Source organism: Harpia harpyja, chromosome 18 (assembly GCF_026419915.1).
Source record: "Harpia harpyja isolate bHarHar1 chromosome 18, bHarHar1 primary haplotype, whole genome shotgun sequence".
Taxonomy (NCBI): Eukaryota; Metazoa; Chordata; class Aves; order Accipitriformes; family Accipitridae; genus Harpia; species Harpia harpyja.
The window spans coordinates 26310400-26337581 of record NC_068957.1 but is presented as its reverse complement, the minus strand read 5'-3'; the positions used below and the strand labels follow the sequence as shown (position 1 = coordinate 26337581).

The 27182-nt window shown below is 48.1% G+C and overlaps 2 protein-coding genes across 2 annotated transcripts; both read right to left on the bottom strand.

Moving 5' to 3' along the window:
• Positions 1-831: 831 nt before the first annotated feature.
• On the bottom strand, positions 832-10490 carry LOC128153807 (V-set and immunoglobulin domain-containing protein 4-like). Its single transcript, XM_052813586.1, has 8 exons — positions 9093-10490; positions 6133-6489; positions 5177-5458; positions 4768-4863; positions 3778-3843; positions 3295-3408; positions 2867-2888; positions 832-2016 (listed from the first exon to the last, which is right to left on the bottom strand). Exons 1-8 carry the CDS (start codon positions 9145-9147, stop codon positions 1812-1814), a joined length of 1197 nt encoding a protein of 398 aa, XP_052669546.1. The 5' UTR covers positions 9148-10490; the 3' UTR covers positions 832-1811.
• A 4706-nt stretch (positions 10491-15196) lies between these two features.
• On the bottom strand, positions 15197-26258 carry LOC128153809 (V-set and immunoglobulin domain-containing protein 4-like). Its single transcript, XM_052813588.1, is given in 10 exon segments — positions 15197-17410; positions 18577-18598; positions 20532-20645; positions 21351-21419; positions 21763-21840; positions 22525-22571; positions 22573-22594; positions 23468-23749; positions 24383-24739; positions 25752-26258. Coding segments are annotated over 10 exon segments (1239 nt in total). The 5' UTR covers positions 25807-26258; the 3' UTR covers positions 15197-17217.
• Positions 26259-27182: the final 924 nt, after the last annotated feature.

Genomic DNA, 27182 nt, shown 5'->3' with positions numbered 1-27182 from the left:
TATTTGATTTGAGTCTCCAAGAGCCAATATATAGGGAGTTGCAGAACTTTTTTTTTTTTAACTAACTAACTGCTTTTTAGAGCAAACCAATGTGTTAAGCAATGGCATAAAATTAAAGAAGTCAAGAATTTTTAACTCCTGAGCTAAATCACATGTAAGTTTGTAACATCATTTAGATGACCTCTCTTCTCAGGCTCTTGGGAATACTTTAGCCTTCTGCTGGCAGTGACAGAAGAGTCAGTAATAAGCATCCCCAGAGTCCTTCTAACCTCTGTCAGTGATTTAGTAGCACAACACTTTACACCCTGCTGTGAGTGATAAATTCCTAAAAACCCCCTAGAATTAGATGAAGCATCTGGAGGAAAGGTGCTAACGGCAAACCTTCCACCCTAAATATGCCCAGCTCAAGCACTCGTGCTGCTAACCAGCTCACTAAAATGAGAGTTTTCCCATTGACTCCAGGCCTCAGCCTGATGTCATCAGTGTTCGGAGCACTGTGTCTTACCGGGCTCTCACTGCAGTAGTAGGAGGCTGCAGGTTTGTGACTTTGCACACCATGACCCTAACAACTAGCTTTGGGGGCTCTGGTGACGTGTAGTTATGCAAGGAGTCTGGGGTGGGCTGACTTGATGCCCCCCCTCCTGTCGTCTCCTCTTTAAAATGGAAACCCAATTCAAACTTCCAAGTCAACCTGTGGCCACGACTGTACCCCTGCCTGTTCTGCAGAATTAAATCAGAAGACTGAGAAAAAGCATAAATTTGCAAGCAACAGAAGAATGACGGTGCTGGATGGTGAAGTTCCAAGGAAGTCAGAATCCATATGCAACAAAATCCTTTGAATCCTTTTGTATTTGCCCTGGGAAAGAAAATACATTGTGCTAATAAAGCAGTTTTCAAGGCATTTTACAAACACCACCACTCACAGCATCCCCGTGACATAGGTCAGCATTAATATCTCTGTTGTAATCAGACAGATTGACTGGTGTCCCACACAGTGAATCAGTGTTAGTCTGTAGCATCCAGGGAGGCTCCTTGCTCAATCATTATTCCAAATGCCTCAAACTTCTCTCTGTTTTGTTACACCTCTGGCCCCTACCCTGTAAAAATAAAATGCTAGCATTTCCTTCAACACCGGTTCTGCTTTTCCAGGAGAAAACCAGAGGGTGGCAGTTAGGAGGCTCAACACCTACAGGGCCATTCCTTCTTTCTCTAAGCAATGAGCTCCAGTGTGATAGCAAAAATGACATTCCTGGGACATCACCCCCACCCCGCTTTGCGGTCCCTTTGCCATGCTCTAACAAAAAAGACTCAAGGACAAGCAGGATGTACAAGCAGTATTTGTTGAGCTGCAAAAGCCAGAGGTTGCCCGTTTCCAGCACGATCGATCCCTGGCTCCTCGCAGTCTGGGATGCCCTAACAGAGGAGCATGCACGTGCTAGTACACCTTGCCAGTGTTACAGGCTAGCAGCATTGCACCCAGCTACACCTTGATTTGCATGCTAAAGGCATTTGTGCTTCCACTCCTTCAGATCCTCTCTTCTTCACTTTGGTCCTTCAGGCTGCTCAGAAATTATTTGCTCTATAGAAGTAGGTAGATGACCACTTGGCTGAGAGTTTCTGCACCAATGGGCAGGCCCTCATTTGCCAAAGCCCAAGAAGATTATGCAGTTCCTCTGCATTAAAGAAAGCAGTGAGGCTGGTATATTTATCAGAGCAGAAGGCAGACAGGAAGAAGAGTTTCCTCTGGTAAAGTTTACCATCCAATATCTGCAGCTCTGCATGGCTGCTCATGTGGAAAAGCTGGTACTTTACTAAGTGCGTTCATATTCTGATTCCATTGCATTCACCAGGTTCTCATACTCAGGATTTTTCCTGATGCATATGCTGTCATGGCCGTTGACTTTCATGGTGAAAGTGTCATTGGATGTTTCAGTCTTAGAATTTGTCTCCTTGTGTAGGTGCTTAACAGGGACTTCCACATCAGTCTCCGGTCTTGTGACATCTGCAGTGCTATGGCTGAAACAAGAGAGACAATATTGAGAAGAATGACTAAATCAGAAGTCATTTGATTTACATCTTAGTCAAAGACAAAATGTACCACATATAATCTGTGGAACAGCAAAATTTATATTAATCTAGTGAGGACCTGGGAGGCTCTGAAAGACACTAGAAAGTAACATTAAAAGAATTGCACACACAAAAAGAAGCAATAAACAGTTAACATTGGTACCATAAACTCTCATGGCATTAGCATATTATACTCAGAAGAGTTACCAGCAGACAGTCTAGCCTTTAGAAAGTAACTACCAGTAATAATTGGGAAAAATGGCAATGTGTGAAGCTACAGGTGGCTAAGGTATGTCTCTGAATAGGAAGGCAGTATGACAGGATTAAAGGTTGAGATTAGGACAGGGCAGAAGATGTGTTTGTATAATTGTAAGCAAATAGGAATTGCACAAAATAATACTTGGATAAGCACTGGGATGTGTTTCTTAAAAAGAAAGGCATGTATAGAAGGAACTTATCTCGAGAGAAGAGCTGGGAATTCCTGTCCTTTGCCTTGTGAAATAATGGTGGGAATTTACTACAGAGACCAGTTTTCCCATGGCACCTGCAAGGCAGAGTGAAGGACCCAGAATATCTTTCTCTCATTCTAACATATTAAAGAACAGACTCTTGCTACCTCCCTCCTGCACCAAAACGTTAATGTCCTCATGCTGCTAAGTAAATGGGCTGTCAAGGTATTCAGGTCCTCCCCCGCCAAGTCAAAGAAATCTTTGGCTTTTCACTGAGCAAAGAGGCTTTTTGGAAACAGACATCAGCCCTCAAAGTCTTCTTAACGTCCCAGCTGAAAAACTGTACTCACAAAGTGACTTCATAGAGAGGTTCTGGGAAAAAAAAAGTGGAATCAAATATGTGCATTGACATGTTTTATGTCTCACAAAAAACCCCCCAGCTGCTTCCAGGTATTCCCACCTTCCGGAATCACCCTCCCAGGCTGCCTCTCCCCACAAGGGTCTGGCTAGGGCCGATGGGGCCGGGGATGGGGACGTCAGCCGCCCCGTCCGTCCGTCCGTCCGTCCGTCCTGCCCTGCCCTGCCCTGCCCTGCCCTGCCCTGCCCTGCCTCGCCCCGCCCCCTCGGACCCGCCCCTCCCGCCCCCGCCCCGCCTTTCTCGCCCCCGCCCCGCCCCCGCCCGGCCTCGCCCCCTCGCCCCCGCCCCTCCCGCCCGCGACCCGCCTTTCTCGCCACCGCCCCGCCCCCGGCCCCGCCCCGCCCCCGCCCAGCCGCTCACCCTCCCGGTTCCGCCGTCGGCGCAGCAGCGCGGCCGGGAGCGCCACGAGCGCGGCCCCGCCCAGCGCGGCCGCCAGCGCGTAGAGGGATGGGGGCGGCGCGGCGGGCGGGGGACCTGCGGGCGGAGGAGAGAGCGCCGTGAGGGCGGCGGAGGCAGAGGCCCGCCGAGCCGCCCCCCCGGCGGCCCTTGGCGGAGCCCCGGGCGGGGAGGGGCGCTCGATACCCGCGGGGAACCGGCAACTGCGGCCAAACCCCGGAGAAACCGCGCAGGCCGGGGCTGCGGTCAGCGGCGGCGCACCCGGACCCTTTCGGGCAGAAGGGCAAAGCGAACGGCGGGCAGTCGTTGCGCTCCCGGGGCGGGGGGGAGCACGGCGGCGCCCGCCCGGGGGAACCCCCGGTGTTTGACAGCCCCGGGCTTCGTTCCCGGCGGCGGCCGGGTTCGGCCCTTCGGTCTGCGGGCCCTCGGCAGCACGGGTCCCCTCACCTGTGGCAACCGGCGGCCCCTCCGAAACGGCATCCCTCCCGGCGGCCTGCTTCGCGGCGGGCGCATCTGCCAAAGCGTGAGGGTGAATGCGTCGTAACGCTCCCCGGAGCTGCCCTGCGGCCTCGGCAGAGCCGGGTTTGCTCCGCCAAGCAGCAGCGGGGCGGGCAGCGGTCTCCCGGCTGCCCAGCGCTGGGGGTCACCGGCACAGCTCTCCTGGGCTGGAGGCGACCGCTGCCCTGAAGCTGCCTGCCCTGGTTTGACGAGTGATGCCGTGAAAACCCAGGCTCAGGCTTCACGAGCACACCGCTTTGATTCTCTTGGGTCTGAGGTGGACGGGAAGAAAACACCCACTGGACCTGATCTCGGGGTGACAGGCCAGATTTTTATCCCTGACGTGTCATCCTGTGCGTGTTCTGCAGGCAGCCTGTGGCACCCGCATCCCCCCCTCCCCGGCCGTTGCCCCTGGGGCTCCCCGGCAGCCCTGGCCAACATGTCATGTCTCTGTGCACCAGCACTTGTGGTTGGCTACACCACGGCCAGGGAATGCTTTGGCTTTCTCTTGCTGGGACTCATCCAGGTTTCCACAGGATTTTCTCACTTCATCTCTCCTACGGTGACTCCCTGGCTGGTCTTGGCGGGGGGGGGTTGCCATCGGCAGCTGCACCTTAAGGCTCCCTGACACATGGAGCCCCAAGCCAGGCTTCTTGCCCCAGGTGACCTCCCCCTGAAGCTGCGCAACCCCCAGGTTTCCCAGGCCGTGGTCCCTCTAGCACTGGCTCTGCTGCCGTCCCTGGGGGGGGGGGGCTCTGACCCAGGTACCCACAGCTGAGCATCTGCACCCCAGGGACGGGGTGGACTGTTTCTATCCCACCTGCAAAGAGGATCTGCAGCCCAAAAGGCATGTCAAGTGGATTTGTCTCGCTCACCTTCTGTGTCACTCACAGAGTGCCAGGGTTTTGCAGCCCTTCCCCTGCAGCCCAGATGACTTACCTGTGGGCACTCGCTGGGGCGCACCGCCTCGGGGGGTGAATGGGGGTCTGGTGTGCCTGCTGGTCCCCGGGCTGGGCTGCTGTGTGACTGGGGACTCTGCGGGAAAGACTGGTCATCAGGCCGTTTCCCCCACTCCCTGTCTGCAGTACAAGCCAGGTAAAAGCAAGATGTGCCAAGGGCAGGAGCCAGCCTCCTATCCTGCACAGTCCTGGGCTCAGAGGGACACAGGGGACATTTTCCTGACCCCTTCTGAAGCAGGGAGGGTGCCAGCCCCTGTGGTTTCCTCTCTAGGTAGGAATCAAAACGCAGTTCATATTCAGCATTATGTGTCTGATCCTGCTATGAAAGAGGAAACTCCCTGTCTCACTCCTGTGCAGCAGAGATGAGGAGCTCTAGGCTGCGGACTCACCTCTCACCGTCAGCTGAACGGCGTCGCTCTGCTGCACAGCCCCGGCCCCAACCCTGTTTTCAGCCTCACAGTAGTACTTCCCGGTGTCGGAGGGCTGCAGGCTGTCCCACGCCAGCTCGGCCTGGCTGCTCAGGAGCAGGGCTTTCCCTCCCGGGACACTCCTGAACCAGCGGTAGCTGATGGGGGGGGACCCGTTGGCCACACAGGTCAGGCTGGCCCTGGCTCCTGCCGGGAAAGTCAGCCCCGGCTCGCTGGCCCTGATGACGGGCTTGGTTGCTGCAACTGGAAGACAAAGCAGATGGGGCCCAGGTCACGCTGGCCCTGGTTGCGGTGGGGAAGGTTCCTCCCCCCCTGCCATGGCAGTTCTTGCTCTGGCTTTCAGTGCTTTCCCAGGAGGAAGGGGCACCGCTCTCACATCACCTGTCTGCACAGGTTAAGCTCAGTTCACCCGTGCCTAAAGCCAGGTTTACACCAGCTATGCCACCGTTGCTGCTGCCAATCATGCAAGTCCTGCTCTGTTGAGTGGGTGCCCCCCTTACAGAAAGACAGTTCTTTCTAGCGCACACTGAGGACGCTTGGGAAGGGGAGAAGGCAGATTTGGCTAGTACAACGCCCACTTGCTGTCCCACTTGCTACAAGAACCAGAGATACTGGCTACCTGCACAAAACCAAAACCAGATGTGGATGTTATCTCAAGCACCACAGGTTCAAGTGGCCCATGAGCAGATCCAGATTAGGGTGCGTACTAACTGATCACCCTTCCCCAGTCCATCCCTACACCTCCATGAGTGGAGAAGAAGGGCTAACACAGCAAGGGAGGAGGATGCCTCAACACCCAGCCTGGATGTGGGTAGACAGTATGGTGTGAAAGAGTATTCCCACAAGCTGCTGCTTCTCCAGCATGCTCTGTGGATTAGACTGGCTACACAAGAGCAGGGCTTTATTGCTGGATTTACCTTTGACAACTTTAACCGTAGTGGTCACCTCCTTTGTTATCAAGCTGTTATTTTTAGACCTCCAGATGACTTGACAGGTGTAGTGTCCACTGTCGGGGATTTCAAGGTTCTCGATTAGGAGTGAGGCGTCCCCTGGGCTGTGCTTTGGGACGCTGACCCGGTCTCGGAACTGAGACAACAAGACATGGTCACCAGAATCGTCCCTCCGAAAGATGGTAGAGGTGCCATAGTCTCGCTCCATGCTCCAGATGAGCGTTTGCTGTGTGAAACCCTCTGAGGGCATGTAGGTACACGGTAAAGTGGTGGATCTCATCCATGTGCCCTTGATCTCTTGGACACCAGACAGATCCAGGAGGGCTGCAGGGAACAACAGTTGAAAGGAAGAAATAAGAACAGAGCAGACAAGGAGAACATCCTTAGCATAGATGGGAATCACTAGGAGGTGGAAGCCGGCATGCGGCCACATCCTAGATGTGCTGTAGACCACAGCCAGCTAAACCAGGGCCTGTCCCCACCTCACTGAGCATAGGGAAGTGAACAGTTGCTTCGACCTCATGGCTATTTTTATTGTTTCTCTCTGGACACTTGCCAGTTCTCAATTCCTTCTCAGTACAAAGAGGCACAAATCTTGCTCCTGGTGGCAGCATCACAGCTACAGTCTTCACAAGACCTTAAGGAGCATCTCTTATTCCTGCTCTCTAGCCCCAGCCTTTACACCCTACTTCTGCTGCTTGGCTTTCTGCTTACACTTGCACATGATGAGTCAAACAGCAACGGCCTCCCCCCACTGACATGGGATGCTCTGACAACACGACTTGCAGTGTTGACTTCTACATTCTACATGGGAGGAAGGATGAACAAAGCAAGTTTACTGCTTCACTGCAATTAACAATGAATGCAACATGCTTGCATTCATTAACATCACTATTTTTTTATGCAACTTCCCTGGTGCTCACAGGACCCAGCAGTAGCTGTGTGGACAGAAGCACTTCTCTTTGCAACAGCCTGTCCCAGAGCTAACAGGAGGTGCCAGCTGGGGGAAGGCAAGTATCTGTGGATCTGTGTCCATGAGGACAGCCAAGGGGACTGCTGGGACTGAGCATAGTGGAAGCTTGTTTCTGAAATGGAGCTTTGGTTTTCCTTTATCAGACGACTTTGAGAGGGCAGGCACAGCTCCATTCTTCAAATCTCACATCCCACTCAAACACAGCTCCTTGATGTATAAGCTTTTAAAGGTTTTTCCATTTCTTTTCTTCCTCTTTTCACAGACTACCACCAAGAAAAACTAAGAAGGGCAAAAGCTATTTAGAAAACTGCTCAGAAATACACTCAAGGCATTTGGTGCGCTCAAGTTCAAGTATGTTTGCTATCCATTGTATTCATCTGGACACAATTTTGTTTAAACATCTCTCCTGTATTGTTTTGCATTGCTGTGTGCTGTGAAATAGCTGCCAGTTTCCACTGGTTGCCTGCGGAGCAGCTGCACTCTGTATATGACCAATTTCAACATTAGCAGGGATGACTTCAAAGGAGGGCTGATTGGAAGGAATGGGAGAAACTCAGCATTTTTTAAAGAAATATTTCCTCCCAGTGACACTTCTTAAACTGGGATGTAGTCTTCCAGACAAACAATGTGAATTCTCCCACCGGAGGGAAATAGAGCTGGACCAGGCAAAAACCTGAAGGGCTATGTTAGAGATTAGAAGACTGATCAGAGGGATTTGTATTATCTATAATGCATGCTAATGGAAAAAAGTTGAACTCTCATATTCTGGCCCATTTGCTAAAACAGCTGAGCATCTTCCTTCCTAGCCTGCCAGCACCAGCTGTCCTGGTGGCATGGAAGCACCATACAGGCAGGAGCCTTTAGAGATCTGCTCTGAAGTACTGGACCTGGAACAGCAACAGTGGACCAAACACAATCTTTTTGCTTTAGCCTTAGAGGACTTCAGATCTGACCTAGATTTCTTGGATCATACCTGCTTCAACCAGATAAGCACCCTGCCAAGCACTCAAGTGGGCACAGGAGAAGAGGGGGTGGACTTTGTGGTACCCGGCTCATTCTCACAATCTGCCCACTGAGACCACAGCTCCTCTGGGAAGTGCCTCTTGTAAGTAGCAAATTACCTGAATTTAGCTGGATTTGGCTCTACCCATACCCTCTTACCCTGCTCCCCCTTTCCCCTCCTCCCCAGAAAGGCACTGGTTATATTCAGCTGCATTAACTCACAAGAAGTTGCTTGAGACACAGATGCCATAAATCTGCAAAGCTATTTTTTTATGATGAAATGGGGGACATACTTCAACCCATTTTTCTAAATGTCAGGAGCAATTCTGTGCTTCTGTATGCAACTTGTTAAAGCACCTTTTTCCTGTCTCCCAAAACTTTCCTCTGCCGGTGTCAGTGTCGTATGTGTCCTGGGAGGGGCCATATGCCTCATGGGCATATGAATCAAAGCAAAGATTCCAGTGTCACCTCTCCTAATGCACCTAGAGAGTCAGCAGATCAGGAGAGACCAAGTGGAATCACGTGTGTGCCCGCACTTAGTCTCACAATTACAGCTCCTCTTCTTCCCAGGACCACGCTAGCAGACAACGGTGATGCATTATTAAACTCTAGAAGAATGCATATTCCAGCTTCACAAAGGCTGTTTTGGAAGCTAACTCACCAGAGCAGGTCCTCTCCAAGGGGCTTGAACAATTCTGTTTTGTTCTTGCTTTTGGGCATAGGAGCTGACCTTTTGCCCAATACTGGCCCATTTGCACCAGTCTTAAAAGCACCTTGTTGTATCTGCTACCAAAAGAGACTCGTGAATTCTCAGGCTCTATTTTTCATACAAGAAACTAAAGACTTTCCACGCTTGGCAATTTTTAAAAATTAAGACACTATAATTCAAAAGATTTTCCCTACCCTCTTAGTACTCTGATTTTTGTTCTTACACACTGAAGTGTTTACTCACCATTGCAGCTGATGAAAGCCATCACAAACACCACCATCCGCACAACTTCTCCCATTCTCCCAGAACTGCAGGTCCGTCCTCCTTTCCCTGCACTTTGTGAGAGCCCCCCACGCTCCTGGGACCAGAATGCAAGTGAAGGACACTTCCCTTTCTTCTGTCCTTTGTCATCTAGGATCCTCTTTCTGAAATATCACGAGTCCATTTCACTGCTGACTTAGGTGGAGGGTAAAGGATGGACAAAGACTATATGGATCTTCCCAGTTCCATTTTATATTCCCCTGTCCCCACCCACTTCTCTTACCATTGTCTTGACTTTTCTGACTAGTGCTCTTCTTTATTATTCTTCATAATTGTGTGTTTCTTTTTTTCCTTTCTTCCACATTTGCATTCACTTCATAGTGAAAGAGCTTTATGATGACTACACAGTCAAGCACTCGGTAGCAAGGGAAAGCAAACTTGAGGAGCTTGTGAAGCATGAATTCAGTTCCCTCTGACTTGTGTGTGTGATGATATTGCTCAGCAGAGTGCTCAGCATCTCTCTCCATCATACATGAGGGCTCAAAATGGGGCATCTAGAAATGGAAAAGCACAGGTCTGAGTGCACTGACTCACCTAACACCACGCAGGAGCATGAGGCAGAGACCAACTGGTTGATGCTCAATTCCATTTCCTTAGTGTCTTCTCCTGCTGATGGTACTCAGCTCTTCCACCATGCGCATGTACCAACTTCTACAGCAACACACTGTTTGAGGGCAACCCCGTTCACCTTCTGAGTAGGTCAGTCTGTGACCTGAGTGAGGAAGAAAACCAGCCCTAGTTCCTTTGCCAAAGACTCTGAGCCTTTTAGACCAGAAAACTTAGGATGCCACTTCTACTGCTTTCTTCTGTTTTAACAGCAAATGTGTAGAGAAGAAGTATTAAAAAACCCAACATCCTGCTCTTTACTACGATAGGAATTTCCCTGCAGAAGCTCCATTTTCTACCACCTGCCCAGAATCTGTGCCCTATTGCAGTGCAGCTACAGATGTAGTTATACCGACGAGGGCCATGGAGAAGATGCATGAGGAAACAAAAGGTTAACAAGCTCGAGACAGCCATATTTAATGTTACACAAGCTTTTACCATCTACCGGTGATCAGATGGTCACTGCCTGCTACTCTCATTTTTACAGCATCACAGACTATCTTGGTACACATTTCTGCTGCAATAGTCCAAGCTCATGGGCAAAAGTCACCATGTTTCATGCCATGCAAGCACACGCAGTGTTTTCTAAGGCGGTGACTTATGGCTGGTGTCAGAGGGACTTTAATCCAGGAGACATTCTGGGTATGCTCTGTAGGGGTACCTTTAAAAGTACATTCAGTTATCAATAGGTGTTATGCACAGGATTAGTATGGGCAGCCTGGAGCAAAAAGCTGAATGTGGTGTGGGAAGACCTGGTGCAACAAATTCATACGAGTTCCAGGCTAAGAGCTACCACCAGCTGTCATCCTGCCCAGGAAGACAATGGAGGCAGCAGCAACCCCCTTTCTTGCAGAGCATATCCTTGCTGGTGCGGTGGAAACTTGATTTTTAGTGCCTTTTCTTCCTGACTTTGCTGAAGCTACCAGTGTGGTACTAGTTCATACTGCCTGTACCCCATCTGCCCACTATGCCACCAAGAAGCCATTAGCTGTGTTTGAATCCTGCCCAAAAACAAGCAAGCAAACAAACAAAAAAGAACTTGTTAAAATTCAAGCAATGTCACTGAAAGAGTGAATATGACTCCATTTTCAAAGAGATGATTTAAACCCAACCTTTTGCACACCCTGGCCCATGACTGGCAATAGAAGCTTATCCCAACAATCTACCATCTCCAACACAAAAGACTTTAAAAGAGCTGGATTTTGGGGAACATGCCCTGGGACAAGCTGAAAACCCAAGCTAAAACTGCTGATATGACTACTTTCTGAACCAGACATGCAAGACTTCCTGAAGCTGTAATTATACATGATAAAAAATGACGATTTAGCTAAAACAAACACAAAGAACTGTAGTTCCTCAAACATGATGTACATGACATCTTCCTCTCCCTGGGACAGAGATGTAGCTGCTAGTTTTCTTCTCCCTGAGTCGTATAGTCAGCCCATTTCTTTCTTACCAGAGGAGCTCCTCATAGTTTTACATCTGAACACATGAAGAAAAAGCCTTTAATGTCTCAGACATTATGGCTAGTTACCTGGTTTATTGTAATGAAATACATTTATTTCAGTTTCTCTGCTTTGGATTGAATCCATGGCTTTCTCCCTTGCAGTGCCAGGTGGGTAAGGCACCCCGCAGCCTTTCCCCCTGCAGGCACCCACCTTCCTTCCACATACTGGACATGACATGCTGTCAAGCACCATTTCTTCAAGTATCGCAGCTCAGGCAGTGACCAGTATGACTCTTTGTTCTGCAAGTTCTGCTACTACATCTCAGGCTAATTAGAGGTGGCACAGTAAAGTCCCCATTTCCCCCCAAATGAGTGCAGATGAGACCTCAGACCCTGCTCACAGGGACGAGCTCTGCAGAGCTTCATGTTTTGACATAGTCTGCCAGAGGCTAGAGAAGTTTGCTACAATTTTCCTGGTGATGAAAGAAGATTTTTAGCCTGCAAGGGGGTGAAATTCAGTACCAAGCTTTGAGCAAACCACCAAAAATGGAGGTAACTGAAGAAGGTCTCAAAGTGCTCTTTCTGAACCATCTGCACTCAGAAAAAAAGGTGATTTTTACTGCAAGACTTGAGGCATTCGTATCTGGTCCAGCCATAGCCAACTCACAGATCTGACTAAACAGATTGTTGTGTACTAAGTATTTTTTGGATGTCACACAGAAACTAATTGTATGAGCCCCTACAGTCATGTACACCACAATTCTCTCACATGTATCAGACAATCGTACAGATAGTCATGAAAACTTGACCTTTGTTCCACCTTAAGAAACAGAAACTTAGTGTAAATGAGCATCTCCTTCAAGGCCTGTGTGACAGAAATGTGATATACAAGTGCTCTTTCTGAAAACCAGCTTCTCTTCCCAGGAAATCCCAGGTCAATCACATCAGTTCTGGGTTACCCATTATCTCGGCCAAATCCTCGTAAGTACTTCCTAGCACTAAGAAAGAGACTCATGTATATGATGTCATCTGAATATTCATTTCCTACTTGGTGCCACAGGCGGGCTTCACAAATTCAGCTATTAGAGCAATACAGATTTTACCTTTACCTGCAGTTATCACACGCACTAGCTACTGATGCTTTTGATAGCCTCACTGCTATCATAATGCTTGCTGTTTGCAAGCTTCCCAGTTTCCCTTTTAGTGCCTCCACGAAGGCTGGTTGAGCTCTGGTTTTGGTAAACACAAGTGCTGGTCTAGGAAAATTTGCCTTAACCTCAGCTTGTCTTCCTGGCATGCAGCTGAACGCCACTGATGTGTTGCAAAAGATGCACAGCAACTGCCCTTTTTCCCGGAGATATCCCACACTGAATTAGGATCCAATGCCTGTCTTGCATTGTCCAGCTGTGCAACAGCGCATGCAGACACAAAATGCACAGAGAATCTAGTTCATGGATTTCTTTTCAGTTTCATGAGCTTGCCTTTTCCTTCTTGCCTTAAAACCATTTTATGTAACATCACCAGCTCCTGGTCATGATTGTCTAGCCAGTATAAAACTGCTATTTATCGGTGTTTGTACAGCTACATTGCCTGTGGCTTTGCAATGCAACTGAAATTGAATTGTTTTTTGATTTTGTGGCACAGCTGTGGGATACCTGATAGCAGTCATCCACAGAGTGTCAACAGTAAGAGTGCCTGATATGCTCGGACCACATTGTGACCAGCCTGCTCTTCCTTGGAAAGCCCTTTGTCTCCATACCTCTATCTTGCCTTAGTGCTCTCTTCTTCTGGGACTGGAGCTCTGGCCACATCACACCACCTCAGAGGAACAGCACTGCAAGTCATCTCGGGCAGTCAGAGCCAAGTCCCTGTTTGGGGAGCCGTGGCAGTCATGCTGAGGTACTCTGAGTGTATCAAGCGTTACCACACTCCCACCTGAGAAAACACACCTTGCAAACCCAGTGCTTTTACTGACACAGTGGGTGTCTTCGTCCGACTGATGACACTTTGACTTCCCCAGAACCTTTAGGGGCATTTCATCATCAAGTGCAAAATCCACAATTTCTCTCTGAAAACAAGGACAAAAAGAGAAGGGAAAGCAAGCTAACTCCCGAGAGAACTGATAGCAGGGGTGACATTGCTTAAAATAACTGCCTCAGCCTAGCACAGCACAGAGGGTCTTTCCCAGCTAGGTTAAGACCAGCAGTGGTGGAAATACAGGTAGGGAGGGAAGAGCTCATGGTGCTGGCTGCATTGCCATTCTTTTGTTCATACAGAGCTCAGCTCTCTCCCCTTCGAAGAGCCAAGGCTACTGGTCTGGATGGTTGTACCCAGCACACCACTTACTTACAGAAAGGACAAGCTCTTTTCTCCTCATTCTCCAAGCAGCACATGTCATGTCCACCTCCTTGCTCAGATGTTCACCCTGTCGCTTGACTTTGGAGTACGCCTGCTTCCCAGTTGCTCCATATAGCACTGAAGCCCCTTATTCCCATTGCAGTAGGTTTGTTTCTGGGGTGGAGCTCAGACAGGTGGGCTGCTTTCCAGTAACAGTGACATTCCCTTCCCACCCCCTCCCTACCAAACACATACACACACACACACACACACATGCTTTTTTAAAACCCCTTTTTAAAGAATGAGAGCATTACTGCAGGGCTCCAAAAACTGCAGCCTCATCTAGAATTGAAAGATTAAGAAAACATGACAGTTTCCCTGAAAATTTCAACATTGTCACTTTGTCATCACATTAACACACTATCCAGTTGTTGTGGTTTCAGCCCAGCCAGCAACAAAGTACCACGAGGCAGCTCGCTCACTCTTCCCCACCCTAGTGGGATGGGGAGCAGAAAATAGAAAAGCTTGTGGGATGATGCAAGGACAGGGAGGGATCACTTGCTGATTATGGTCACAGGCAAAAACCAAGACTCAACTTGGGGAAAAAACAAAATCAATTTAATTTACTACCAATCAAATAAAAAATAATGAGAAGTAAAACCAAACACCCTCCCCCATCCCTCTCTCCTTCCCGGCTCACCTCCACTCCTGGTTTTCTCTACCTCCTCCCCCACAGTGGCTCGAGGCATGGGAGTTGTGGTCAGTTTGCGACATCTCTGCTGCTCCTTCCTCCTCAGGGGGAGGAATCCTCACTCTTCCCCTGCTCCAGTGTGGGGTCCCTCCCACAGGAGACAGTTCTCCACAAACTTCTCAGCCATGGGTTCTTCCCACAGGCTGCAGTCCTTCAGGCACAGGCTGCTCCAGCGCAGGCTTTTCCATGGAGTCATGGCCATCTTTGGGGCATCCACCTCCTCTGGCGTGGGGTCCTCCACTGTTGGCAGGTGGGCATCTCCTCCACCATTCACCTCCATGGGCTTCCGTCTCACCATGGGCTGCAGGGGTGTCCCTTCCTCCAGTGCACCTCCTCCCCCTCCTTCTTCACTGACCTTGGCATCTGCACAGGGGTTTCTCTCACTTTCCACTCCCCTCTCCACTGCAGGTTCCCCCTTCTTAAATCTGTTCACCCAGAGGTGCTACTACCGTCACTGATGGGCTCAGTCTTGGCCAGAGGCAGGTCCGACAGAGCCAGGGAAGCTTCTAGCAGCTTCTCCCAGGAGCCACCCCTGTGGTCCCTCCCACTACCAAAATCCCACCACACAAACCCAACACACCAGTCATGATTTTTCTGTTGTTCTCTGGAAAACCCTTTTAGTGATAATTGTGTGCCTTGCAATACTATTGCAACAGTTCTCCTCCCCTCCTCACCTTCCTGCTTAGGAAGAAAGACTGTCAGACTTCACTGCCTTTTTACACACTTCATAAGAGAGCTCATTTTCTTTCACATCCTAAACTAATTCCTCTGCTTTCAAGTAGAGGGATCTAATATGTTCCTAGGAGTGTAATTCCTGGGCACACACAGACATTCACACACACCCACTTTCATAGGCAAAATAAAGAGAAGTATAACAAAATCTACTAACTTTGCAGTCCTGAAGTTTAATGATTTTCATCTGCTTCTCCACATTGCAATAAACTGCATGTACATGTCAACAATTTTTTCCAAGAGATCATCACCAACCAAAGCAGCTGTTTGTTTCCCTTCCATTTTGAAATCAAGGTTTCCCAGACCTTAAAATTTAAGTACATTCTTAACAAAGAGAAATAAAACTTGTGGTACAGGAAATTCAGGGAGAATGTATAAGGTAACTGATAAATAGCTGTAAAGTGTGCCTTGCGGTTTGTGAATTTTGATGAACTTTTACATCATTCATTCCTGTAATTTCTCATTGGACCTCTGTGTACTTTGGGTTTTCATAGCACTGGGTGAGTAGCATTGCATTCTACCCTCATTTCTGTATTGCATAAAAGAAATACCTTTCCTCTCCCTTTAAAAGTGCTACCAGATAGTTTTTAGCTAACATCTGCTTCCTTTTCCTTTGGAGAAACTGTAAACAAATAGTCCCTATTCATCTTCTCCACACTGGTCATGATGAGTAGAATTTGCTCATTTTGCCTTGTTGTTCTTTTTTTTCCAAGCTGAGAAAGTATAATGCATTTGTACAGAAGTGGTTTCGTGCTGCTCATCATCCTCTTATTATCATTCTCAGTAACTTTTCTAGCTCTGTTAAACCCTTTCAGGATGAGACCTACACGCATACATAAGATAGAAGCATTCCATGAGTTTTTACAGTACCACAGTCCTGTTTTCTATTGCACTGGAATGCCTTTCCTAATAGCACCTAATACTCTTTTTGAATGCTGGTGAATTTTGAGCTGATGCTTGCAGAGAAGTGCAGATGCAGATCTTTCCTGAGTGTGAACAGCAAATCTGGGGGCCCACTAATCCTGTGCCTGTGTCACCGATATCCTCCTCACCCCTCAGATCACCTGTTTTGTTTTACATCTGTCTGCATGGCTTTTAATCGGACATGGTATTGCCCTGTCGTTCACTATAAAAAGGTTCTTCCATAACTCTGCAGTATCCACGTTACAGGTTTACTCAGGGCAGTAGAAATTACGAATAACACAGCTTTTCGGCTCCGTACTTACCCTTCAGGCCTTCTAAGGCAGGAGGAAAGTAATTCATGAATATCTACTGAGGAGCTGTAATTGTGAGTGCTTGCTGGCATTTTAAAGATGAGCCGGTCGTGCAAAAACATTCATACCAAAATAATGGAGGCATGTGTAAACAATCCTATCCACAAACTTATGGAAAAGTATCTAATATCTTTCAAATATTAAACATGCATTAAAAGAGAGAATAGAGAAGGTGAACTTGGAAAGAATGTGCCTTGTTGCAGTATCAGAATCACCCAAGCTGTTCTGTGCCAAAACTATAGAAAGTGTGCCTGGACCTTACGGCAAGTGCTGCAGAAAAGCACATTGAATACAGCACGATGGGTGCACAGGACATTCTTCTTTTTGTACTGCTGCTCCTAGTATGGTAAGGTTCCTGGTTTTATCCTAGCTTTAATCTTTCAGTGTTTCTTTAAGGGCTATCTCACATTAAAAGGACATTCTACCACCTATGCAGCACTTGAGGTGGATGGGAGGAGAAACGCCGATTCCCAGGCCAGCCTCATTCTGCACTTCTTACCTAAAGATGATGGGGATGTTGAGCAGCCCTTGGTGCTGGTTCTACTCCCACCCCATGAAGGCTGTGAATGCAGATCCTTTTGGTCATATAAAGCAGTAAGTTTAGTACAGTGCTCTTGGCCTGGGATCTGCATACCCTAGCTTTCAAAGGGCTTTCTTCTACACAGGTGGTGAAAGGGAAGCAAAAAAAGCAAAATCAGAAGATCTATACAGCAGTCTGTAACTGAAGTTCCTAAAGAGGTTTGCATTTTCACAGCAGAGATTGTTAAGGCTCCACAAATTGTGAAGGAGCAAAAACTTCTTGTCCAACCTATTCTTCAGAGGCAAAGGTGAATAGGAAGATAAATTTTGCCTGGATGAAGGTACTCTTCAGGACTGCTACCTGTAGAGCACTCTTGGTTCTCATACAGTGTCCCCTACTTCATATACAGATTCTTCGGTGTTTCCAACGTATTCTTTCTTTTTTATATTTATTTCTTCATATCTTTTGTTTTCCATGGGCTCCATCACATAGTTGTTTTCAGTGGAGGAGATGGGTGCCTCATAATGATCTGTACTTTCACACCTTGAAGAAGCTGCTGTTCTTGAGTTATGGCTGAAATCAAAATACAATATGAAAGAATAGTTGCAACCAGAGTAGACAAAGCATCTCCCAACCATCAAGATTTTGAGCAAGATTGTTGTCTGATTCAAACCCATGTAAACCTGGGCCACTGGATTATGATAGGAGAGAATCTTGTCCTTTACTTCTAGGTGGCAGGAGAACCTTGGACATTATAGCAGCATTGCCTCCAATCCAGGGAGAGTTTCAGAGGCAGCAAAAGGTATGTAAGCAACACAAGGATTACCACAATTTCTTGGAATGGCACAGCCAGACAACTGCTCTTTGCAAGATTATATATATATATATATACACACACACACACACACACACATATATAAAGTGGTGGAGGAATGGTAAATGGTGAACTGCATGCAGACTAGATCCACCATGTAGCTTTTTCTATCTTGTATCTTTAAAATGGAGGTAAATCCTCTGAGGAGAAATGCCATCACACTATTTGTTCAGTTGCTCAGGGTCCAACTGTTACTTAAAATGTTGCTTTATAAACTGCTTGGGAAACACAGCACCTGGGCAAATGCTGCTGGCATGTTCTACCATGGCACTCAAATCATCAGCACTTCAATTTATATCTAGATAAGTGGTTCTCCTTTTATGTTTTGACTGGATTATGAGGCTTTTCAGTATAGCTTCCATAGGTTACAAGTAGATCAGGATGCTGAAACTTGAGTTTAGAAATAGCTGTACCTTCCTGCCACAGCTATGATTAAGAGAGACAAGTTCAGCCAAGGATATTTCAGGGATAAATCAGAGTATAATCTCTGCATTGGGAGCCTTAGCTCTGTAGAAGGGGAATTCCTGTTCTTTGCATTTGAAAAAACACTGGGAATTTATCCTTGGCAATGATCTTCAATAGGCCTCATTGGTCTGAGGAGTTAATAAACAACTCTTGCTCATTTTTATGATTCTAATACTGCAAAGGAAAAGCTCTTTCTTCCTGCACTATGTGTTGATGTGGAAAGCCCACAGATCATCAGTACAACGTACTACTGAGCTAACTTCGAACCTCTTCATCCATGCTGCTTATGAGGCTTTTCATCCTGACAGGTAAGTAGCACCATGGGTTTGGTGTTTTTTCCCCCTGCTCTCGTACAGGCCCCAAAGACCCATCAATATGCTAGAGAAAGGGTTATACTCACAATTTTACTTCATAGACTTGAGCTGGAAAAGAAGAATCAAAAATGTGTGTCAATAATTTGCATTTATATTCACACAAAAAAAGTTTCTACTGTCTCTTCTTGATATAAGAAAGCGACCTCTGAAGACAGAGTAAAAATAGGAACCGTAGAGATCATGTTAGGTGGGTGATGACTCCTGTTCCCAGGATTCAGTCCAAGAAAATGAAAACAACCCATATCCCAGCTGTAGCACAACTGGCTCAAAATAACTGGCCCAAGGTCAAAGGTAAAGTTGAGTTTAGAAACTAGAAGTTCCCAGTTCCCACAGTTTTTCTATTCATTAGAAGTTCAATAAAGAACAATTTAGAAAGAGGTTATTCTGGATTCCTTTAAAAAAAAAAAAAAAGAAAAAAGAAGAAGGGTAAAAAGAGTATTTGATCATAATTCTTATTAATTGGTGGCACGGAGTTGTAAAAAGGTAATCAAAGAAATAAAGGGACAAGGAGAAAACCGTGGCCATCAGCATTAAAAAACCCCAACCCAAACCCCAGGGTGTTCTCTGTGCACTGCCGAGTGCTCGTGCTGAGAAAGGGGACGCTAAGAAAGCGTCTGTCAGGCGTTTTCTGGCGTCAGCGCAGAAAAGACAGAGGCGTTCAGTAAATACATCCTAGGTCTGAAGACTGGAAAGGAAATGAATCCGTACTGAACGGGGAGGATCGGGGGTGAGCTCTTTTCCTCCGGGTCCCGAGGGAAATACTAAACAGCAGCTGGTGCAAACAGGTGCGTTAGAGTAGCAGGACGCGATTACCGGCTACCGGCTACCTCAACGGATCTGAGCGACGAGCTCGGTCGCGCAGGTAAGTCTGCGAGCCACCGGCTGCCCGTGCGGAGCAGAGGGACAGGGACGGAGCCGGCCCCGGGCGGCGGTGGGCGGCGGACGGCGTGCCGCCGAGCGGGCCGGCCGGGGGGGGCACAGACCCAGGGCCCCGCACCCAGCACGGGGATGAGCGCTGCCCGCGGCCGGGATGGGGCGGGCAGCGCAGGCAGCGGGGCTGGGGCGGGCAGCGCAGGCAGCGCCTGCCCTCTGCTGCGCGCTGCCGGCGGCCCGCGGCGACGGTCCCGGCTGGGTCCCGGGAGCCCTCTGCGGCCGGCGCCTGGCAGACTCCCCCCCGCCAGCTGCTGCGACTGGATTTCCCTGAAGGAAAGGGGCTCCTCTCCTCTTTAGATCTTCCGCCACCTCATTTGATCCGTGCGCCTTTTGATCGACTGCCTGCGTGATGCCGGGGTGTTGCGGGTTTGGGCTGGGATAGTTAGTTTTCTTCACAGCAGCTGGTATGGGGCCACGTCTTGGGTTTGCGCTGGTAACAGTGGGATGTGTTAGTTATGGCTGAGCCAGGTTTGCGCAGCCCCAAGGGCTGTTCTACTCCTCACCCTGCCCCGCCAGGGCAGGCTGGGGCTGCACAAGGAGCTGGGGGGGCACAGCCAGGACAGCTGACCCCAACTGACCCATGGGATTTTCCAGACCGTATGATGTCATGCTCAGCAATAAAACTGGAAGGAAGGGGGGATGTTTGGAGTGATGGCATTTGTCTTCCCAAGCCACCCTTACACACAACGGAGCCCCGCTTTGCTAGAGATGGCTGAACACCTGCCTGCCCATGGGAAGTGGGGAATGAATTCCTCGTTTTGCTTTACTTGCACATGCGGCTTTTGCTTTACCTATTAAGCTGTCTTTATCCGAATCCAGGAGTTTTCTCACTTTTACCCTTCTGATTCTCTCCTCCATCCTACCGGGTGGGAGTGAGCGAGTGGCTGCGTGGGGCTGAGCTGCTGGCAGGGATTAAACCACGACAAGGTGCCAGAGCTGCTACCGGTAGCTGCAAGCACAGTACCAGCCCCATCCCCAAAACCCCTCAAAGGTAAAACCAAGCGGGGCACATACACCACATTCAAGTTTTCCAGAACATTCTACTCACCGTCTTTGGGCTTTCTACTGCAAATAATAAGAAAGATGACAAGGAAAACCACAGCACCACAAACCACAGCAATCAGGATGACCAGGTACAGGGACAGGTGAGTCCCTTGGAAATCTAGAACAGTACAGCAGAAGACTTTCAGAGAAGCCCTCCCGGGTCACAGTAGCAGTTACATGACACTGACCGCTTCCCTGAGGACAACAGCAGCCAGCCCTGTCGTGGGCACACAGGGTCGTACTGCATGTGCCTGTCCCTGCTCGTCCCCGTCCTAACAGCACCTTGCTCACACGTCTCTGAATAGGTGCAACTGTGTGAGCCAGCCAGTCTGACTGCGTACATCTCGCTGAGAGACTACAGCCATAAAACCAACCGGCAGAGTCTCTCAATGCTAAGGCTAACTGAGGCTGTGAGCTGGGCAGAATAGTTGCAGTACACGTCATGAAATAAAGGGTCTCAGCTTTTCATTCAAGGATACTGTTCAGTTGTATTTGGAACATATTTAAACCTACCACGGCACTGCAAAGCTAGAGGAGGTATAGAAGATCTGCTGGAGTTGCATACTGGGGCTTTTCTGCTGTTCCAGCTTTGACACTCAAAGAAAAGACAAAATGGACTACTGTTGGGAAACACAGCAACAACTCTGTATGCTCCAACTATGAAAGCTTCCCCCCCTGCCCCATAAAACCATCCGGAGTCTTTTTAAAAGAGAATAGCCATTAATACAATTTGCAGCCAAAAGGCAGAACACTAATTTTAAGGCTGAAGGTACTGACTACTGTCCCTAATCTCGTTCTTAGCTTTGTTTTGCTCTCCACTTACTCTGAGTTGTGTAATTCTTTTCTGGATATCCCACACCATTCTCAGGAGTCACTACTGGCATGGGCAGATCTGCAAAACAAACAGGAGTGAAAGGCTCACAGTGCATTTCCAATCCTCATTCTAGCACCAGGAAATCTGGGATTATAGCTGTAGGATCAAAAGAGAATGTCTCCATCACCTTTACAAGGCAGTGAAAATAGGCAAACTCTATAAATGAGTACTATATATACACTATAATATATAGAGTATACTATATGCACTAGAGAGATACTACATATAGTATATATACACTATATATACTATGTATACAGGAGCTATATATATACACACACTAGATATATATATACACACACTATATATATATATACACACACACATATATATATATGTATGTCTATACACATACACACACCTGTAATAGTGGTGGAGCCCCATGGAGTCCAAGAGGTTACTGAGGTACCTCTGAACACCAGCTCTGGTTGGTTTCTTTCTGTAAGAATAGTCAACAACTGTCAACATCTTCCCTTAGCTCCTGGTCACTGATGCTGATTCCCACAACACGCTGGGTGATTGGTGGGGGACTATAAATTCAAATGAAACATAACCCCAAAATACAAAGTTTCCACAAGCAGACCTACTCTAGCCCAGGTCTGAATTCCCACATCCCACAAAACCAAATGGGAAATGACAAGCCCTCCCTGAAAACAGCTGTCCTTGCTAAGATAGACTGTTTCCAGTCAGGTCTGAAGCAGCTTTTGCATCACTTGTATCTGCTACTAGAGATACCAGCTCTGCCTCCCACTCCAGTGGCTTTCATTCAAGACCAGAAAACAAGCAAAAAAGCCCTTTAAAAAAGAACAGAACCCAGACCATCCTGTATGGCCTACAAGTTAGGAAATGGTATTTCTAGCAGCCCTAAGACACATACAGAGCCTCTTCTACAGAGACACAGCCTCCCTAAGAGCAAGCTAAAAGCCCTCTGCAGACTGGAGACTGAGGAAAGGAGGATGTTCTATGTTCAGAAACATCTGGATTAATAACTAACTGAGGCGTATGGACTAAAATTCAATATTGTCAAGACTGTATTCCCCAGCAACCAAATCCACTGCTAAGTGCTGGTGTCAAACCCTCCTGCTGACTCCTCGTCCTTGCTGTCAGCCGTAACTGCTGTTACCCTGACCTGTGGTTGGGTAGCGTCTCCCCGAGATTCCCACATCCTTCGGAGAGGGATGTTGTGGGCAGATCTGCAAGGTGAACGAGAGAGAGGCTCACAGGGGAGTTGGACCATGTTTGTGATGCTGCTGCAATACAGAATTCTCCGCTGGTGGGCCAAGACCATGAGGAACCAGCCACCATCCAAGGACAGGTGGGGGACTGCATGCTAGCAGCGTTGACAAGCATGGCCATCGTTAATTCCTGTTCCCTTGCTGTACGCTCTGAAGTGCGACTGCTATGAAAAACATGTTGTTTCAGCCATAACCTCCATTACACTGGGAGCCCAGCAGGCTTTGCCTCTTTCAAAGGTCACTGTGTGGCTTGGCTCTGCGGTCATAGGCTTCAGGGCTCTGATGACCAAGTTACCAGCCAAGGAAAGTAGCAAGTCTTCCACAAGGAAGGCATCCATCATGCACCATCTTGCAGTGCCTGGATACATCGGAGTGTGTATAAAGCACGGTGTGTTTTCCTGAAACATGTAGCCAATCATAAGGAACAAAGGCCAGTTTGATTTTTTTCACCCACTGAATTACCACTCGTATGTTCCTCATACTTAAAATGAAGTCCTGATTCCTCATCTAAACTTGCTAAACTGCAATAGGCAGCATTACACAGCCAGGAAGAATTTCAAAAAAGCCAAAGAGGAATAAATATGTGTTTCAAATACAGAACCTCTTCTGCATCAGAAAAGAGCAGTTCTTCTAAAGAGGAGGAGGGAAATAGAACACAGGAAATAAAAAAGGATAGAAAGCCAGAGCCAGTGATGAGAGGTGCTTCAGAGTGCAGAAGGCTAAGGCTTTTTGCGTTTTCTTCTTTCAGGGAAGGGAAGTAGGAACATTGTTCCGTTCCAGTACGGAAGGACTCCAGATGTTTTCTGTCCAGCTGCAGCTCTGCGGACTCACCTCTCACCGTCAGCTGAACGGCGTCGCTCTGCTGCACAGCCCCGGCCCCAACCCTGTTTTCAGCCTCACAGTAGTACTTCCCGGTGTCGGAGGGCTGCAGGCTGTCCCACGCCAGCTCGGCCTGGCTGCTCAGGAGCAGGGCTTTCCCTCCCGGGACGCTCCTGAACCAGCGGTAGCTGATGGGGGGGGACCCGTTGGCCACACAGGTCAGGCTGGCCCTGGCTCCTGCCGGGAAAGTCAGCCCCGGCTCGCTGGCCCTGATGACGGGCTTGGTTGCTGCAACTGGAAGACAAAGCAGATGGGGCCCAGGTCACGCTGGCCCTGGTTGCGGTGGGGAAGGTTCCTCCCCCCCTGCCATGGCAGTTCTTGCTCTGGCTTTCAGTGCTTTCCCAGGAGGAAGGGGCACCGCTCTCACATCACCTCTCTGCACAGGTTAAGCTTAGCTTAGCTGTGCCTGTACCAGCTGTGCCACCCATTGCACCTCCTACACAAGGGCCGGTTTGCTGGGTTGATGCCATCTCCGTTCTTATATAAATCACCACTGCCCAGGCAAACGGAGATGGGGCACAAGCTGATGAAGTTTGGTCAAAGAAAAGCAATGCAACATCGCAGGGACTTCGCCTCCGGTGCATGTCCCTTGGAAACATTGAGCCATCGGATACAGGTAGAGCCAGGGACAAATTGGTAAGCGAGAGGCCACAAGTCCTCCCCCAGCCCCTGAACTGCAGGGCGCAGTATTGTGGGCAGAATTCCTCTCTCTGACCTATTTATTGCTTCTCGCTGGAGTCTGACACTGCTCAGCAAAACACTCCTGCATCGGAAGCGGGTGGTCACTGCCTACCTGGTCTACTCAATTCCCAAAAGCCTTCCTGAGCCAAGCCTTCCACTCCTGCGCAGCTTCCTTCTTGGGTTTACCTTTAACAACCTCCACTTTAGTGGTGATGTCTTTTGCTATCAGGCTGTTGTTGCTGGCTCTCCAGGTGACCTGGCAAGTGTAGGTTCCCCTGTCAGAGACCTCCAGGTTCAGGATGTGGAGAGACACGTTCCCTGGGGCATCCTTCAGGACACTGACCCTGTCCCTGTACTTGGACAGGAGAACATGGTCACCAGAACTGTCCCTCCGAAAGACGGTGCCAGAGCTCTGGTCATGTACCACAGTCCACTTGAGCGTTTGCTGCACAAAGTCCTTCTCAGGCACATAGGCACATGGCAAGGTGATAGATCCCTTCCATATGCCTTCAACCTCACTGGGGCCAGTCAGGTCCAGAAAAGCTGCAGGAAGAATGGAGAAAGAGAAAAAAAAAAAAGCAATCACGGTGAAGGCAGCTCCTGGGGGATGAAGGGGTGGTGAGAGCATCAGCAAATGGAATCCACCAAATCAAAAGCATGGGCAGTCAGTATAGATGATGACGGACAGTCTGTTCAGGGACAGGCTAACAAAAAAGCAACATGGCATGAGGAAGACAGATGGGAGACAGCTGATTGCCAGGGGCACTGATGTGTGCCACATGTGCAGTTTGGCTCATGCTCTGCCTGGTGCTCACCTGCAAGCAAGGGAACACCATACAGAGCATAGGATCAGAATTAGCGGATGACTTAGACCTGAGGGAAGGAGTTTGTCTCAAGCCTGAGTTGCACAGCTCCCCGGTCACAGCTGGAGTCTGCCCCCGCCACCTGATGTCACTCTTGGGGCTTTTCTGGGAAGCACCGCACGTTAACAGCGAACCCGGGGGTTTATGGTTTTCTCTCCTCCACTGCCCATTTGATCTTCTGAAAGACACTGCTTTTTCAGACTAAGCTGAATTTAAGCAACTTAAGTAATGGATCAAAGTCTAAAACTCTTTAAGTTTTCCTATAAAAGTGAGGTCCGTTGCCTTTGTCCCAGTACATCTTTGTCACTCCTGGGGCTGAACCTATGCTTCCACAGACATTTCTTTACCCTTTCCTCCTGGTTTCCAAACCTCCCCTTTCCTGGGGACACAAGAACTACCCAGACCCTTTGTGCTGGGCTGCTGGCTGTGCTTCACAAAATAACCATCACAACATATATGAGATCTTTGTACTCTAAGCACGTGAGCAGCGTTTCCATAGCCTTCATGGACCATTGCACTCCACAGCCAGTGGATATGAAAGAAGTGAGCACCAAGCCAGCAGCATGCAAAGACATCGGCCTTTTTGCCATACTTCTATTCCCGAAACAGAACCACCCCTGTACAAACACACGCAGACACACCAGCGCGAGGGACGGAACTGCCCCGAGCAGGAGACCTTTCCAGCGACTCACCATTACAGAAGAGAAGAGGACTCATAAGCACGGCTGCTCTCACCAGCATTCCCATCCTTCCCAGGGCTGCAGCTTCTCCCTCTCAAGCAGGACAGACCTTTTCTCTCTAAGTCAGGGGGTAAATCAGGAACACTTCCCTTTCTTTGCTCACTTTGTCATCGAGAATGCAGGACAGCTGCTGATGGTTTTTCCTTCCGCTTTTTAAAAAACAAAGTGTCTCAGTGACGACTGTCAGAGATGTGGGCAGAGCAGAAGTCCTGAGGGAGAGTGAAAAGAAGAAAATTTAAGAGCTACTAATACTCTATTTCATATTTCCTGCTGACTATGCTTTTTTCCCCCCTTTTGTTTTCTAATTTCACTTTAAAAAGTTTCCTTTGTTCCTTTTTATTCCTAAGCACCTATTTCTTCCTCTTTTCCTCTTTGCATTTCTTTCTAAATAATAAGTTTTAACACATATGTTACATACAAGAAGGTCTGAGAGAGTACTTGTAAGGAGCTAAACCACCAAGGTCCTTACTATTCATTTTCTTACCAGCTTTTCTGTGAAGCTCACCACTGTGTTTTAAATTAAGATTCATGAAACACCCTAAATCTTTACGTTACCAGTGTGAGACAGATGATCATTATAGGTCACTGCCAGCTGAAATATTCTATTCTGTATCATTATATCCCATTTAAGAGGTGGGGAATTTAGGTATTCAATTCTGAAAACAAATAATTTCCAAGAGCTGCAGGCACCTGGTTTGACCATCCCACTCTATGCCACAGATTGATCCTTCTTTCTCACATAGCAATTTAGCTGCTTGGTTGAATTGATTAATTGCATTCAATTAAAAACATGGATTAGGGCCATATGCACCTGCATCTCCCCGTAGACTACTTTGGAAACAGGTAAACAGTTATACACCTAGAGAGAAAAAAAGAAACTTATCAAAGTAGAGTATCTCTGAGACTATGAATTTATGATTTCTTAACTGCAATGACATGTGTTATTATTAATTAAAGGTAATATTAGCTACAGTTAATCTGTATTATTAAGTAACTGAGCACTAGGCCTGTCTAGGAGAAGTATCTGTTCTCTACTGAAACATTATCTTCAAGAGATTTTACATGCCTTTTTCTGTCTTCTGTAGCTCTCTATTTTTCTTATGCTCTAATGACAGACAGAAATCTCTTCTGCTTCATTGTATTGAGCTAAATCGCTATGAGCACTTTGCTATTGTTACATCCAAATTCAACATCCAGTCCTCAAATGCAAGTAACCAGAATAATTAAACAACGCAGTCAACAAAATCCTAGACCACGTTCTAAAGTCCAACCCTCCTTTAATGATAGTGAGACAATGTTTGCATCTGTAGAAGCACAGTACAGGATACCAGAGCAATCCATGCTGCATACCTCATTCTGAAGTAGTGGCAATGTGGGGAAAAA

What these genes read in the sequence shown, in the direction of transcription:
- LOC128153807 (XM_052813586.1), bottom strand. Translation starts at nt 9,147, where the DNA reads ATGGGAGAAGTTGTGCGGATGGTGGTGTTTGTGATGGCTTTCATCAGC. An exon ending in GCCCCAGCGAGTGCCCACAG is followed by an intron (nt 3,844 to 4,767) that starts GTAAGTCATCTG and finishes ACGCTTTGGCAG; the next exon opens with ATGCGCCCGCCGCGAAGCAG. An exon ending in GGGGCCGCCGGTTGCCACAG is followed by an intron (nt 3,409 to 3,777) that starts GTGAGGGGACCC and finishes CTCCGCCCGCAG; the next exon opens with GTCCCCCGCCCGCCGCGCCG.